The sequence below is a fragment of the Sceloporus occidentalis genome, unplaced genomic scaffold (genome assembly GCF_023333645.1).
Source record: "Sceloporus occidentalis isolate IW3139 unplaced genomic scaffold, rSceOcc1.0.p SCAF_72, whole genome shotgun sequence".
Classification (NCBI taxonomy): Eukaryota; Metazoa; Chordata; class Lepidosauria; order Squamata; family Phrynosomatidae; genus Sceloporus; species Sceloporus occidentalis.
Genome location: NW_028317052.1, coordinates 4,814,726 through 4,830,505, shown reverse-complemented (window position 1 = coordinate 4,830,505; position 15,780 = coordinate 4,814,726). Strand labels below are relative to the sequence as shown.

The 15,780-nt window shown below is 39.6% G+C and overlaps 2 protein-coding genes across 2 annotated transcripts; one reads left to right on the top strand and one right to left on the bottom strand.

Annotated features, from left to right (window-relative positions):
- Positions 1-1,398: 1,398 nt before the first annotated feature.
- LOC149286136 (pigment epithelium-derived factor-like) lies at positions 1,399-8,146 on the top strand. The gene is made up of 7 exons (XM_089494444.1): positions 1,399-1,473; positions 2,686-2,869; positions 3,242-3,397; positions 4,813-5,016; positions 5,523-5,665; positions 7,443-7,653; positions 7,881-8,146. Exons 1-7 carry the CDS (start codon positions 1,399-1,401, stop codon positions 8,144-8,146), a joined length of 1,239 nt encoding a protein of 412 aa, XP_089350570.1.
- A 955-nt stretch (positions 8,147-9,101) lies between these two features.
- On the bottom strand, positions 9,102-15,290 carry LOC149286135 (protein-lysine N-methyltransferase SMYD4-like). Its single transcript, XM_089494443.1, has 9 exons — positions 15,157-15,290; positions 14,598-14,742; positions 13,878-13,967; positions 11,197-12,169; positions 10,689-10,907; positions 10,490-10,573; positions 9,654-9,770; positions 9,443-9,566; positions 9,102-9,246 (listed from the first exon to the last, which is right to left on the bottom strand). Exons 1-9 carry the CDS (start codon positions 15,288-15,290, stop codon positions 9,102-9,104), a joined length of 2,031 nt encoding a protein of 676 aa, XP_089350569.1.
- Positions 15,291-15,780: the final 490 nt, after the last annotated feature.

The window sequence follows — 15,780 nt, the reverse complement described above, 5'->3', positions numbered from 1 at the left end:
GTGTCATTAGTACATAATGCAGCTCATCAGCATTATGTGTATATTAATTCTACGAAAGTTCAGAGCTGTGCGACTCCAGTTCTAAAGGGCCACAAATGGGCCGTCATTTTTGGACATCTCAGCTTGAGCACATGCATCTCTGTTAACCCCCCCCACCAAAAAAACAAACAAACCATGAAGTAACTTGTTGGTAGGGAAGAATATATAGACTACCCGGCCTATTTGTGGGCCGTGAGGACTGTAGTTTTATGGTGCTGAGCTAAATCCAGTTCTGGTCCTCGTGTTACTTATGGTTTGTAATCAGACTATCGTACAAAGCGTACTGCTTGGAGATACTGTAGATATCGTTGTGGCCATTTTTTAAGGAATAAAGCTATTTTAACAATATGATTGGACAGTCAGTGATTCTGCCCGTTTATTTTAGTAAAATAAACATTGTTGATTTAAAAGCACCGTTCATTTACTTCCCCAGTGGCTGCACCCTTATTACCACTGGGCATCGGTGCGCATGCTGATATCTTTTGGAAGCAGACACTCACCATCTCACATTGCACTCAGTTGTGCTTAGAATGCACTCAACTGGCATTCTAACCTTTTAGATGGACGAGTCTATTAGCAATGAAAAGAGTGACGTCAGATAATTGCAGTGCTTCTCATACAACAGAGAGCAACACTTCACCATCGTTCCTCATTTCCAAAAACAAAGAAAATGGAATAGACTGCAGAGAGATGGTTGATTGGTTAAATTGTTAGTCACCTTTAAATCTAAATGTGCTCATTCTCTAGATGCAAAGCTCATGGAGGCAGATTATATGGTATTCAACCTAACAGGGGTGTAACTAGAAACGTTGTACAGCGCTACGGAATTTGATGGTGATATATAAAACAATAAATAATAAATAAAAAATAATAAATAATAATAATATAATAATAATAATAATAATAAATAATAATAATAATAAATTGTCCTGGGGCCCCCAACTTTAACAGCTGGTCTGTGCCAGCATTGCCCCAAAACAACTTGGCTGTGCCTTCTTTGTCCCCGCCCCTCCTTCTAACATACACTCATGTAATCAAGCTTACACAAATGACATTCATTCATACTCACTAACACACACTCCATCTCACCCCACTTACACATACATACATGCTTACACACACAATTACACGCGAGTGCGGTCCAGGTCAGAAGGGCCCTTTCTAAAGAATTTTGAACCGGTACGAGGAGACAGGAACAAGAGGTCACAGGAGTCGCACCGCCCCCCCCCCCCTTATAGTTACTTGCAGCTCATCAATGCATGGGCCCAAAGAGCAGGATATGTTGTAAAGTGATCCTTAGCCTTTGATATAGTTTTAATAGTTTTGAATGTGTCTCATTTTTTTTTTACAGCACATACAATGCAGATATTCTTGGTATTCCTCCTCGTTGGAACAATCTTCTCCTTTACCAGTTCTCAAGATGCTGCAGAGGAGGTGAGAAACTCACTATAAATATTTTGCTTCTCCGCATTGTAAACAATCACAGATATCATTAAGTGAATAGCAAAAATTCGCACATGCAATAAAATGTGATAATTTTGATAAGTTGATAAGTTTTGTGGGTTAATTAGCATTTTATTAACTTGACCCAGAAGCCAGAGGAATAGGACATAATAATTGTGTTAATTACATGAATTACATTGAATGGACTCCAACTCTTCTTCATGATGGTGTTCTTTATAGGAAACAATAAAATAAATGGAATAATATGGATTATTTGGGGAAAAAATCATCAAAGGTGATTTGATGAAAATATGTAAGCAAATCTAAAGCAACTTGCTGTGTACAATTTAGGAACAAATAGTGAAAGCATCATGATCCTCCTAGGTAATTCCATCATCTAAGTGCACGCTACAAATTTATTTTCATGAGAGAGTCTCGCATGGGAGCGCTAATGTGAGACATGATGAGTGAATTTACAAAAGGTCATTGTGAAGAGCTTAAGCTGTATTGAAGACCCGCAGCTTTGGTACTAATAATAAATTCACAGAATTGTATAATGTTATGACAACACTGCCTCTAGACAGTATTATAACCGATACTAAAGAAATATCTTGGGTGAAGGCTTGTTGCCAAAGACAGGAACCACACGCTGTAAGAGTTAGATAATATCAAAGATTTAAAGTAGGCCAGTAAACGTAAGTACCAGGGCACAGACAGAGGCAAAAGTGAGCAATGGTACTGAAAATTAAGGTAGAGATGAGGAACGAGGAACGTGCAAGACCCAAGGAGGTTCATAACACTATGGGACACTAAATCACATTTTCATCACAAATCCTTTTCCTGTCTAATTGCAGAAGCGCTTATTGGAACAAGTGAAAAAAATCAGATTAATGACCTAATAGGAGGTTAGGATAGAACAGCCAGGAAAATTTACCCCTCCATTCTATCCCATGGCAGTATTCCACAGAGAGACCAAAAGACATGAACATAGATCTAGACCTAACATTAGAAAAGGTGTAATAGGGAAATGGACTATGTTTATAGCTCAATTAAAAAGCTTAATGATATAACTTCTTATGAAAACCCTATCCTTCTGTCTGAAAGTTTCTTTTGGCTGTAAATTAACATACCAGATTGAAGAATAAATATGTTTTGCTGTAGGGTTCATGGGATTTTAATAACCATCAATCTAAAATGTAACAGGTTCCCACTACCCCAGTAGAGGAAGAAGAAGATCCCTTTTACAAGAGCCCTGTTAACAGGCTTGCTTCATCAGCATCAAATTTCGGATATGACCTTTATCGTGCACAAGTGAACAAGTTTCCGACTAGCAACATTTTCATGTCACCACTAACTATTGCCAGTGCTCTGTCCGGTATTTCTCTGGGTGAGTTTTATAAATATAGGAGTAACGCAAAAACACGTCTACGTGATCCTAGAAATGCAGCTGTCTACATATTAAATAGATTTCATTGTGTAACCTAAGTGAAACCCTTACATATAATGTAAAACCATAAACCAATCCATCACTAAAAAACATTCATCACTTGTGTTGTTATTATTATTATTATTATAACTTTGTTATTTAGGTTTACAATTTCCAGTAGTCATAGTGATAAGCTCACTTTTTAAACTTTGCACCAGAACACCTTATAATAAATAACCTAGAGGGCCTAAAATTATACCGTTGGATGTTGACCCCTTTTTTTTCCTATATAAAGGCAATGTTATGATATTGTGTTTCATTCGGTATTCACAGGAGGTGGGCAGAGGACAGAGTCATTGATTCATCGTACCCTCTATTATGACCTTCTCAGTGACCCTGAATTACATGCCACATACAAGGAGCTACTGGCAAGCTTCCACTCCGCTGACAAAGGATTTAAAAGCACATTCCGAGTTGTGCTAGAAAGAAGTAAGATATTCTCTAACAGTGCAGGAGTTTGAATGCAGTAATTATTACATAATTACATGTTATTGCAGTATTAGCGCCGGACTGGTGATGCCTTGGCACTTTAAGGCCGGCAGCCACCTGATGATGGCCGACGGCTCGATATGCAGGGCTGCATGTCACGTCTATATGCTTTCATAGCGTGTGGCTGGGCATATCCATTTCGTGTCTGATATAAACTGCTGCCCCAAGGTATTGATGAACTAAAACGCCCATAACCCTTTTTTCAGCTAGTAGATTCATTGAGTTAAAGGTGCTGTTCCACCTTCCCTGCTGAATTTAACAATTTTTAGAAACCGTGTACTGCAAGGGAGACCAACTTGTCATGCGACGCAAAGGCAGGCACTGAAAGGGGTTGCAGTACAAATAATAAAGCTTCCTAAACTGTATTTTTATATTACTAAACATTCAGACAATAGGATAAAATTAACCATCTCCTAAGTTTATTTCCTGATCATGCTAGAGTATGCAATTAATGTTTTGCCTCAGTGGAACAGCAGCTTTCTCTTAACCATGCCCCACCAAAATATATACATGCAGAGCCGGCCTTAGGCGTTGTGGCGCCCTGTGCGGACTACTCCTCCGGCGCCCCCCCTTCACTACCCCCCCTCTGCCCCTTCAAACTAACCCCCCTCAAACTACCCCCCCCTGCCCCTTCAAACTACCCCCCTCAAACTACCCCTCCCCTCTGCCCCTTCAAACTACCCCCCCTCTGCCCCTTCAAACTACCTACCCCCCCTCTGCCCCTTCAAACTGCCCCCCCCCTGCCCCTTCAAACTACACCCCCCCTCTGCCCCTTCAAACTACACTTACCTTGTTGCCGGAGTCCTGCGGTGAGAGCGGGAGGCATCCGTCTTCTCGCTCTGCCGCAGTGCCGGCATTTCATGTTGTGCGCCGGAATAGTCCGGCGCTCAACATGAGATGCCGACACCGCGACGGAGTCACGGAGAGTGAGGGGCGTCGAGCGGTTGCTGAGAACTTAACGAGCAACCGCTCGGCGCCCCTGCCCGGGACATAGATAAAAGCATTGTTTGTTTGTTTTTTTTAACTTTATTTAACATGAATAATGTTAAATAAAGTTTAAAAAAAAACAACAACAAAAAAACGATGTTTTAATTGAAGTCCCGGGCAGGCGCCCCTGCTACCATAGCGCCCTGTCGCACAGGTCGCACACCCCTAAGGCCGGCCCTGTACACATGATATCATAAGACTGGCGGAACAGTTCAATTAAGCTGTTCTTAAACCCATTAAAGACAATGCTTTGTGAGCCTGTACATGTACAAGCTTTGTCGTGAAGGGGTTAATGTGCTGGATATGATCTGTGCCAATTTTACTATATATACAGTACATTGACAACACATTTCTGATTCTGTAATTAGGGCTCAGGATGCAGATGAGTTTTGTAACTCAGATGGAAAAGTTCTACGGTAACAAGCCAAAAGTTTTGACAGGAAGCACTCGATTAGATGTCCAGGAAGCCAACGATTTTGTACAAAAGCAGACTGATAGAAAAGTAGTGAAATTTTTTAAGGAGATTCCTTCTGGTGTTAGTATCCTCCTACTTGGAGCTTCATACTTCAAAGGTAAGTCTAATGGACATTAATTAGTTTACTAATAACTATTTATATGCTCTTACAGTGTCTACTTGACGTCCATAAAGAAATAAAAGTATTGTGTGTTTGGGACAGTTATTAAAAAGTCAGGGATTTCACAGCTACCAGAGAACTTTGTAGTATAATTCTAAAAATAAAGGAACCATGCAAAAAAACAAAACCAATGAAAAATTAAGAAATATATATATATATATATATATATATATATATATATATATACACACAAACAGCAAGCAAGTGTATTGATTTCAGTGGGAGTGCTGCAGGGGCTTTGAGTAGAGACGGGCTTGGGGAGGTGGAACTGTTTTACAGCATTGGACCCCATGCAAAGTAGACCCCAATGTCCATTTTAAATATGAGTCCTTCTTCTTTCTTTGGTATACAGGGGACTGGATATCTGCAACGCAGGAGGCATATATATATATATATATATATATATATATTATATATAACATCTCATCTCTGAATTTAAACAGGTCAGTGGGCATACAAATTCAATCCTCGGGAAACCGTCCAGCGTGATTTCCACATAGATGAGCAGAACTCCGTCTCCATTCCAATGATGACGGCCAAGAACCTCCCTGTGAGATACGGCCTGGACTCGGATTTCAACTGTAGGGTGAGACATTTCCATTCTCAATTTCAGTATTACGTATTATGTCCGGGCTGGCCACCTAACCGGCTAATCTTCAAATTATAAAATATAAAGCTTTGGATAAACAGTTGCAAGCAAAGTATATTAAGGACCTCTTTAAATCTTCCATTTTCTCATACACAAAGACAACTAGGGCCCAACACATTTTTAAAAACATATAAATAAGCTTTAAAATATCTAACGCTGCTTTGTAAGCAGAAAATGCCAGGACATTAGCACAAAAAGTATGGGACGTATTTAAAAATGGGTAACGAGAACTATAGTTTAAAGCTGGTCTGCCTTGCTTTGGTGCTGGTGGGGTCTTTAGCAACCTCTACTACATACAGAATTTTTATACCTATATACAATGCGGAACCTGGAGACCTGCATGTTGGCGATTCCAGGCACAAACTACTAATAGCACATAGGGCCTGTTGCTTCATTTTATAATCCATTTCGCCTTCCGACCCCGAACCTCGGTTTTTACTCGAGGCATTTTCTTCATATTCATGCCCAGCCATTTACTACACCGCTGCTTATATTTGTTAAGCTTTATCAAGGCCGCAAATTGCTAGCTTTTTATTATTTTTAAAGCGTAGTATGCTGTGTGCTTTCATGCACTCTCTGCAAATAAAATTGTCACATTTCATTTTTTTTGCCTTTAGACTTTATGGTCGGAACAGTGCTTTTTTGAATTGAATAAAAGTACTTGGATTCCCAGTGTCACTTTATTGCTCATGGAATGTGTCACTTGATATTTTTTTTTTGCCAGGGTTGCATTAACTGATTAACATGGCAGTACATTGTGAACTGACAACATCCACATCAGCAATTCCCTACTAGTTCCTTTGTGAATACTACCACACAGCTTTGAGGAAAGAAAATGCTGTCTTATTCACATTTAATGTACAATATGTACTTGCTTATTATAGGCCATTACCAAAATATGTACTCGGTAGCGATGCTTGTAGAAAGCCGATTTTATTCTGTATATAGCTCTGAAAAAATAACCAATATGGATTACTCCAGCTATTTTAAATTGCCAGAATATGTGAAAAATATTTACCAGACAATATAGTCCTAAGTCTGAGAAAGAAACAGCATTAACCAACATAAAATAGAATTCTACTAATTAATGTACACCATATATTATATAAATAATACAAAAAATACAAGCAAATATATTGTTGATTTTTATTTTATTAACATTGGATTCTACCTCATTCTAATAGCCTTATAGAATCTGCTGGGACTCTATAAAAAAAATAATTATAATACTAATACAGTATGGGAAAGATGTACCAAGTAGTGAAAAAATATAGAATATTGTAGAATATTTGCATTACGAAAAACCTATAAGGAGCTGTGGGGTCAACTTAAAAATGTATTTATAAGGCAGAGTTTCAAGTAATTGTCATGGACAAAGATAACATGCATTTCATTTAGAACAAGATACCTGTACTTACATTTTTTAATTGATATTTATCTATATAAAGTGATGATTGATGAATTGGTTCTTTTTGTGAAATAAATGAGTGAAAGTATTAAGAGATCTGCGACTTTCCATAAACATTGCACAATGTCACAAACTTTTTTCCTAAGTAACAGAAGTCCACACATATATATATATATATATATATATATATATATATATATATATATACTTTAGTTTTGCTACCATTTTAACTTACATTTAATTAAGAAAAAATATTAATGCTATTAGGATACATTCATTTCCATGTGCACATCTCTCTCACTGCAGATTGTCCAGCTGCCACTTACTGGTGGGGTCAGCATCATGTTTTTCCTGCCCCTCACGGTCACCCAGAACCTCACCTTGATTGAAGAGGGTCTTACGTCTGAGTTTGTTCATGATATTGATCGGGCACTACAACCTGTCGTCGTAACCCTCAGTATTCCAAAACTGAAGATGAATTATGAGGCAGAGCTTGGAAATACAATGCAGGAAATGAGTAAGTCTTTGCACGAGTTTTTTCCCCCTATATAAGCCATGTCCCATTCTTCAAAGTAACTCAATAACAATAATGAACCCAGTAAAACAGAGCAGAACATTGCTTTTTCACTTTCTCAATTGGATTTGTGCAAATGGACCAAAACCGAACAATTTTTGTTTGCTGCCCTTTTCAGTTTGGATGAAAATCAGACGGCTAATTTGTTTCATGCTTAATGTTTGTTTCAGAACTTCAGCCCCTCTTTGCATCCCCTGACTTCAGCAAGATCTCCTCCAAGGCAATAAAGCTAACCCATGTGGTGCACAAGGCTGCCATGGAGCTGGGTGAAGATGGCGCAGACAGTGCACCAAATGTAGACCCCAGATCTCGTCCTCACACAACTCTGGAATATCATTTGGACCACCCCTTCCTGTTTGTTCTCCGGTCTGATGATAATGGTGCTCTTCTCTTCATTGGAAAAGTTTTGGACCCAAAAGGACTTGCTCGTAAATAACGGCCTAGTGCAGTCCTCAATTAATGTTTGACTCTTGCCGGACTGTAACATATTGCTTTGCAATGTATTTCAGTTCTCTCAACAGTCAGGTTTTGAAATATTCCGCTAAAGTTTTCACACCAAGACTTCTGAAACATCTAGTCTTCCCTCCAACACATCAAGATAACCATGCCAGGCCCCTCTGCCTTCTAAATTTCAAGGTGTATTATAAAGTAAACAAACCACAAATGAAGTAGTCACTTTAATTGGCTTTAAAGCAAATGGGCCACTTTAACTTTCTGTATACGATGCATGCATAAGACCTGCAGCATCTCATTAAGAAAGGAGACAAAAAGCCCATATCCAGTTGAGAAAACTATGCCAAAGTTGCCGGGTTGTGTATGCTGCAGAAAGTCTTTTCAATCCCAAAACCTTAAATGGTGCATAAAACAGTGTGACCGGATATTAGCAAAGAGTCCTACGCTTACGAAATGGTGCTAGAGCTTTCACCAATGTGATATTCTTCTCTACCCTGTGCTGAAAATAGGTCTCATCTTCTCCAAATGCTTTACCTTTACTCTTTGTCATTGGTACTGATGCCAAATTGAATAAAATAAAGTCACTGTCTGCATGTGACTTTTCCCTTAGTGTCCCGCTGGTTTGTTTTACTGGTATTTGTTCGAAGGGATGAGGCATCAAGCTGTGATATTTCTCCACTATCAGCCAAAACAATTCAATCTAATAAAAGCTGTTTTATGTGCTGCTCAGGAATGATTTGTCCCCAGCTTTCGCCTCTATCAGGAAAATAACTCAACTCCACAGATGTGATGTTTATTAAGATATCCAGCATCCTGGACAATCTAATTAGGTACAGACAAAGCTTTGTTATTTACACAAAGACACGTTAACTTCATTTGTACTGGAAACTCAGTAGACATCTCGGTCCTTGTTCCACCTTTATATACGGTCACATCCCCTATGAATCGCTGAAAGCAGGAAGCTGTAATAGACATGTTCTCATTTGTTGCAGCTCCTGCACCAGAGAGTGATCAGATCCATAGTTTGTGGACAGAATTTGCTGAGCTTTCAGAATAGTTGTCATAGCATCAGCAACTTCACATCTACATAAGGAGGAAAAAAGAACCAAATGAAACTGAATTCTATTACTTATGCCAAATGTTGTTTAGCCTTTAGCTTATTAATTCCCAAGCAGAGTAGGGTTGATGATTGATGAACAGTGGAATAAACATCATACAAACCATTTTCTGCAGTCGTTTACAATTGAATATATCATACTATAGGTTTGGCTACTCTTACCCATTGAATAGGATCTGTGCCAGCTTGAAGAGCTCGTGTCCAACCTCCAGGCTGGAGGAGCCGTAATGATTTTCGACAAGTTTAATACTTTTTTGAAGGTGCAGTGCTGCCGATTTCCAGTTACCTGCAGGACAAAAACACACAAGATGGGGATTCACAATTTTTTGGCTCCGTCAGCTGCACAGCAACGGTTACCGGAAACAACGCGTACCTTTTGTAGCTTCACATTGAGCAAGCTGATCAAAAATCTCTCCAAGAAGCATATGAGATGGGGAAAGAAAACTTGTTGCTTCAGACAAACATGACTTTAGTATCTTTATGGCCACATCTGCAGATAAAATAGTGAAATCTTAAGCAACATCTGGTTGTGTTAACTGCCTTTTTCATTTAATGCAATTGTTCAAGAGCCAACCTCTAAAAGGTGGTGGGATAATAATCAAACACTAATCATGGGAATTTTGATGAAACGGCTAGGGAGAATATGGGTTGGGCACCCATATTACAAAGCAGCAGCTACAAGGTAGAGTGAACAAAGCAGTATTCCAGTGTAACCGGGAGAATGAAGCAAGGTTATTTAGCTTTTACTATTCCCTAGAAGAAAAAAAGAGGACCCTATAAAGATTTAGAGTTTCAGTGTCACTCAGATGAGAACATTATTTTTCACGTTATAGGGAAATTCATAGCATCACAAATCTCCTGTATTAACAGCAAACAAAAGTGCTAATACCCTCACGATCACTACCTGTGCTTTGTTACCTATATGGTTATTATGCAGCTGTTCTCTTGCCATATGAACGGTATGCTCCAGCTGCTGCAGCCTGACCAATAAGTGATCCCTCTTGATCTGATGAGATATGGATCCATTGGTGCAGGTTGCATTAGGACATTGTAGCCCCTCTTGTCCCTGAAGAAAAAGGAAGCTGGTTACGTTCACACATCACTACAACTTTGTTGCAAAGTGAAAAAAAAAACTAACCTTCAATAGGGATTGGCAAATCGCACAGCAAAAATCGGATTTTTTTTCTATGGAACAGAGCTCCCGTATACAAGCTTCACATTGGCAGGTGAAGAAATACTGAGCTTTCAGTAACTTCTGACGTTCTCCTACATCTAGACGCAAACTGTGAGGTCCTGATAGGCAAAAGAAAAGCAGAAAAACAGGCATAACCAAATTTAACATGGTATAAATGCTATATTCTATTTTTGATTTCAAGATTAATTTCCTTTGAGTGAGAAACTCTCCCACCAACCCACACACATAAAAACAAGGCTTGTTTCTCACCGTAGCAGTGAGTCACTTCCTCGCCTCTCCGGATTGGCCGGCTAGCTCGAACTACAGCGCACCTGCCTCGGAAGGACACATTGGTGTTTGGGTCGCAGGAATGATTAAGCAGGCTCAGAACCGGATACAGTGCCGTGGCAAGCCGTGAGCTCCTTGTTCTTTCCACAGGGGAGGAATCCAGTGCTAGGTGAAAAACAGGGCAAAGACTTACAGGAGTTACTAAGGCTTAATAATAAAAGAAATCACTATAGAAATAAGAATGGGTACTTAAGCTTGTTTCCAAACACTGTAAAAATCTACTTTTTTTATAAGAATGACCAGATTTGTGTTCAAGTCATGCAAAGCATCCACACTGCCAATTTAAAAAAAATAAATACAATACATTAGATAGAAATCAAGACTGACACGTTTAAATTACACAGGTCAACAAAACAAGAAAAAAAAATATTGATATATAGCCTTAAAGCATTACCCTCATATTCCTCATGTAGAACAGTCACAGCCTGTGCATTGCACTGAAGTTGAAAAATATGTCGAAAGATAGCAGGTCCGAGAACCTTCAGCTCTGGGTACAAGTCATTCTTGGCACCTACTCCCGTTGTGACTGGTTTTCCATATAAAAGCAGTTCTGGAGATTCTCTCAGTTTGTCAACACATAGCTTCTTGCATAAGGCTGCCGCTGTGAATCCACATAGAAGTCTAACCTCCTCTTTGTGCTGTTCTACATGCGGCAGAAGATGAACTACAGCTTCATAGTTGCTACAGTACTTTCCATCAGTTGTACCCTTGACCGTTTGGTCTTGAGTTCCACAACCTGCAGATTTAATGTCTTGTATGTGCTTAGAAACTTGTCTGATACCAGCCACCAGGACCGCTCTTAGCGCTGTTTGGCAGAAGACACCCAGTGCAAGGAGGACTCCTCCCAAGGAGCACTCGGCATAGTGGTAATTTTTCCAGGCATTGTCCAAGCATTTATGACTGCAATATTTAGCAAAACTACAATGCTGACAAGGAACGGAGGCTACGAGTCTTTGCAAGCAGTGGTGACAGAACAGATCACAATTCGTGATGGTGATATCCCACTTAGAATTCTTATTCAATGCATCCCTGTCTGGAATAATCACACTTACATAGGCATCTTCCCAGATCATGGTCTCTCCCTGCTGAATGTCTTGAGAAGCCACTAAATGCCGTCCTTTAGAAGTGCTGAACTGAAGCGTTAGGGAACTGGAAGAATTTGTTAACTGTGGATTGCTGTTAAGCTGCAGCTCGTCCAGTTTATCAACCAGGTCATCTGTACAGAGTCCTCTATTGGGCTGATCACACTTGGTGGAGGACGATTGCCTCAGCCTTTCTAAACATTCAGCCTGCCGATGAATAATTTTGTTCCTTATTCGCTCAGGAATTCCATGCTCTTTTGCACGTTCAATGTCCTCCAAACATGCCTACATGACAGAGGGAAACAAAAGCATTGCAGATAAGCCTAATTGTTTGCATTAAAAACTAAACTGCAGTTTACCATCTACCCTCGCCCATGGTGGGAAGGGACCAATTACTCTTACATACAATAGCCTGTTAGCTCTGTAGTTATTTATTTAAGGACAATTACTGGCATTAATGATCTTAAATGTCACTTGGTTGCTCCAATAAACAAGAATAGTTTTAATTCTTAATGGAATTAATTCATACTTATCACAACAAATGTTAAACTGATAACAAAGAATCACACTCTGTTGGCTGTTCAGGCCTAGAAAATCACCATTGCATCTCTACCTAATCACCAGGATTGTATGTACAAAAAAAGGACTAAGACAAGGGTTGTATGCCCTACAGTGAGCTGAGGCTGGTATACCTCTATGCATTGAAAGCAACATTGTCCACATGTGGACTCGCCTTTTACTTTTTGGGACAGCCTATGGCAATATAGCAAAAAAACTTGCAAAAGGAACAAAATTATTTCAGGGTATAGCTACAGTTAGATCAGAAGCTAAACAGGCATGTTAGATGAGAAATGTTGGGATTAGAGGTCAAAGTATAAAACCGAAGGATTAGAGGCATTGATGTAATGTAAAATATGGTTTACTTCACATAGAAGGTGGTGGGTACATAGGACAGCCTTTCAGGAGATGTTAAGTCCTCCTAACTATACCTCATTCATCAAGTTGCAGTTCCACAACAACCTCAGAGCTATCCGTTAGCAACCCTATTATTCTTCTTAAAAGAATGGTAAGAGTAAAAGTATCAAGAATCCACAACCATTACCATACATACCAATAATAAAGATTTGATTTACAAATTTGGTCATGTGAATCAACAGCCTGCTTCTTCCAAGATTCAGCCTGAGGAGAAAAGTGACCAAACTCCGATAGGTGGTTCCTTGTGAGCTGCAACATAACCTCTTAAATTGTTTGAATAATCCAATGAGATTAACAACCCTGGAAACCATATCTAGATCCTGAAAAGGTCAGCCTGTAAACTTGTACATTTTTCTAGTCCCCCAAACATACTAGGTACATATCTAGGCATCTTTTCAAATCCAAAGCACTTCGCTTGCTCATTAAAACGAGTGCAGATTGCAGTTAATGTTTACAGAATCTGTGAAAAGTCCAAAAACACAACGGGAAGGCAAAATTTAGAAGCCTAGTGAGAGCTGCTTTGTCCTGGTGGAAACAAACAATGCTTGGAGATCGTTATTACTGAAGCTTTATTCGACTTTTTCTGGTCAACTCTGGAAACCCAAATGAAAAGGAGGGAGCACCAAGCCAGATAAAAGTTCCAAGTCTGGTCAGTTGTCTATGGCTTGACCCTTGAATAAAGGGAAAAGAAGCTTAACTAATCTCAGTTGTAGCTATTACATGAGTTCCCCATTTAAAGCAGAGAAGTTGGAGATGTACTTCAGCCCAGGAGAAGGTCTTCTGAGAGGTATCCTCCAGATACTTGCTTCTTGTTCCTTCTAACGGTTGAGATGATGTCTGCTACCACAGTACTTTTGTTGAATTAAAGGCGAAGTACAGTTTATGGCCCCAGTGCTCACCAAACCACCAGTAACTCTGGAATAGGCAGGCAGAATGGATTCTTCCGGACTCCATGTCTCCATCTAGGCCCATTTGGCATTGTAGAGCCACAAAATCAGAAGAAACAAAAAATACTCACAGAATAAAGAGAAAGGTGAAGAAGAACTGCTGATCGATTGGCATAGCATACTGCCATGTCTTCAGTGCCAGGGTTGGCATGTGAGATAGCCTGCAAAAAAAGAAAAAAACTTAAATGCCTAAGAACATATTATATAAGCAGGTCATGTGCCAGGATAAAATGTAGTATCATTTATAAAGCCATTACTATATAAATAATTGAAGGGCCCCTACATGGTAATTCTAGTGAACTCCAGCCAGTGATTAAACTGAACTATAAAGCAACGATTTCATTCATGTTTTTAAGTCAGTAACATTCTCATAATGTAGAGGAAAGTAGAAAAAGACATTGTATGATGGTCCTACATCAATGACATTGGGGAAAAGGCATTCCAACATGATGCTATAAGAAGCTTTAGTCCAAGGGGCTCCCTCGGCCGCCTTTGGCTATCTGAGCGTGATTGGTTTTGAATTCCAGCTGGTGCAGAACTAGAGGTCGTGTATATTTCATATAAAGATGGGAAATAATTCAGGTACTTCTATATTATCCAGGCGCCACCTATGCACAAAAACCTTTAAGGTACTCACTAGGTGGAGTCTGGATAATACACAGGTATAAATGGCGCATGGATAATACCCATAATTCGGTTTTGAAAACCTACGCAGCCCTTGTAATCCAGACCGATGGCGTTTATGAAGCATGTTGTGTCATTGGGATTCAATGCATTTCCCAGGAACGTACCTTTGAATACAGAACCGCTGCTGCCGTGTACTGCTTTTTTCCAAACCTCTTATTTCCCTCCTGCTTATAGAAAAGTACAGCACAAGGGTCTTTCCTCACACTTAGATCACAGGACAGCCTGTCTAAAATGCCCTCTTCTGCTTGCCTGTGAAGAGAAAATAAAAAGTAGGTGTTGTACCACGTACGCTCACAACTTTTTATTAAACGGACTCCAGCTCCACACTTTAACACTTTAGTTTGGCATTCCCTTTCTGTTGGTCTCTCTATACCTAAAGAGGCATTTCCCCATTTGTAAACCCATTCTTACCAGCTGCGGATTGAATGTTAAACGTAACAACTCTAGAGTTTGATGGATCCAATTTCAATATCTGAGGACATCATCCTCTTCTAGATTTCCTTCAATATGATCCATACAAGTGAATGCTATTATTTACTGGCTTGCACAACCTTTACAAGAGATTTATGTTGCTTAAGGGGTGGAAACTGAATACACGGAACACCATCGCGGCCAAGTTGAAACACAAACATTGTAGCTGCTGTACAGTAAAAAGTGACTTACTGGATCTGTGACCAACAAGCCATGAAATACTCCTCGAGGTCCAAAACTGAAGAAAACTTCCCTTTCTCGTAGGAGTCAAGTTGTGACCACTTCTGATGGACCCAGTCTTGCCACTCTTGAACGGGATGCTCCATTGCGGACAGAAGATCGGGTGACGCACTTAAGTAAAGTTAGAGATTCAGAATGATCTAATTAGGCAGAAATAAAATAAACTACTGGGGGTTTCTACACATCCAAGAATCCAGACGTTTCCTTAGAGCCTATTCCGTCTGACAGTCAGCGGCATCTGTGTATCCTTTTGTAGAAGTCAATATTCAGAAATATGTGACGTTTGTTTTTTATGAAACCATAGACTTTGGGACAGCCAGAAAACCAGCTGCAATAAGGATTTTAGCAGAATTTATATGAATATACTTAAAAAGCATTCCCAATGCAGGGTGACAAGAGTGCAGGACAGCTTAACAGAAGCTCAGGCAAACGCACTACCATCTAAGACAGTTATAGAAGTCACAGGTTAGAATATGATGGCATCCATAGGCGTCTCTGAATACATCATACATATCAATCAATGAAATGCTTCCGCTAATTGGACCATTCCATCGGTTGCTATGGCGATAAGAACAC

Coding starts and splice junctions, on each gene's coding strand:
- LOC149286136 (XM_089494444.1), top strand. CDS start 1,399: ATGCAGATATTCTTGGTATTCCTCCTCGTTGGAACAATCTTCTCCTTT. Junction 5,666..7,442: donor ACTCGGATTTCAACTGTAGG/GTGAGACATTTC, acceptor CTCTCACTGCAG/ATTGTCCAGCTGCCACTTAC. Junction 7,654..7,880: donor AAATACAATGCAGGAAATGA/GTAAGTCTTTGC, acceptor TGTTTGTTTCAG/AACTTCAGCCCCTCTTTGCA.
- LOC149286135 (XM_089494443.1), bottom strand. CDS start 15,290: ATGGAGCATCCCGTTCAAGAGTGGCAAGACTGGGTCCATCAGAAGTGG. Junction 9,771..10,489: donor CACCTGCCAATGTGAAGCTT/GTATACGGGAGC, acceptor TTTTATCTGCAG/ATGTGGCCATAAAGATACTA. Junction 9,567..9,653: donor TCAATGTGAAGCTACAAAAG/GTACGCGTTGTT, acceptor TTTGTCCTGCAG/GTAACTGGAAATCGGCAGCA.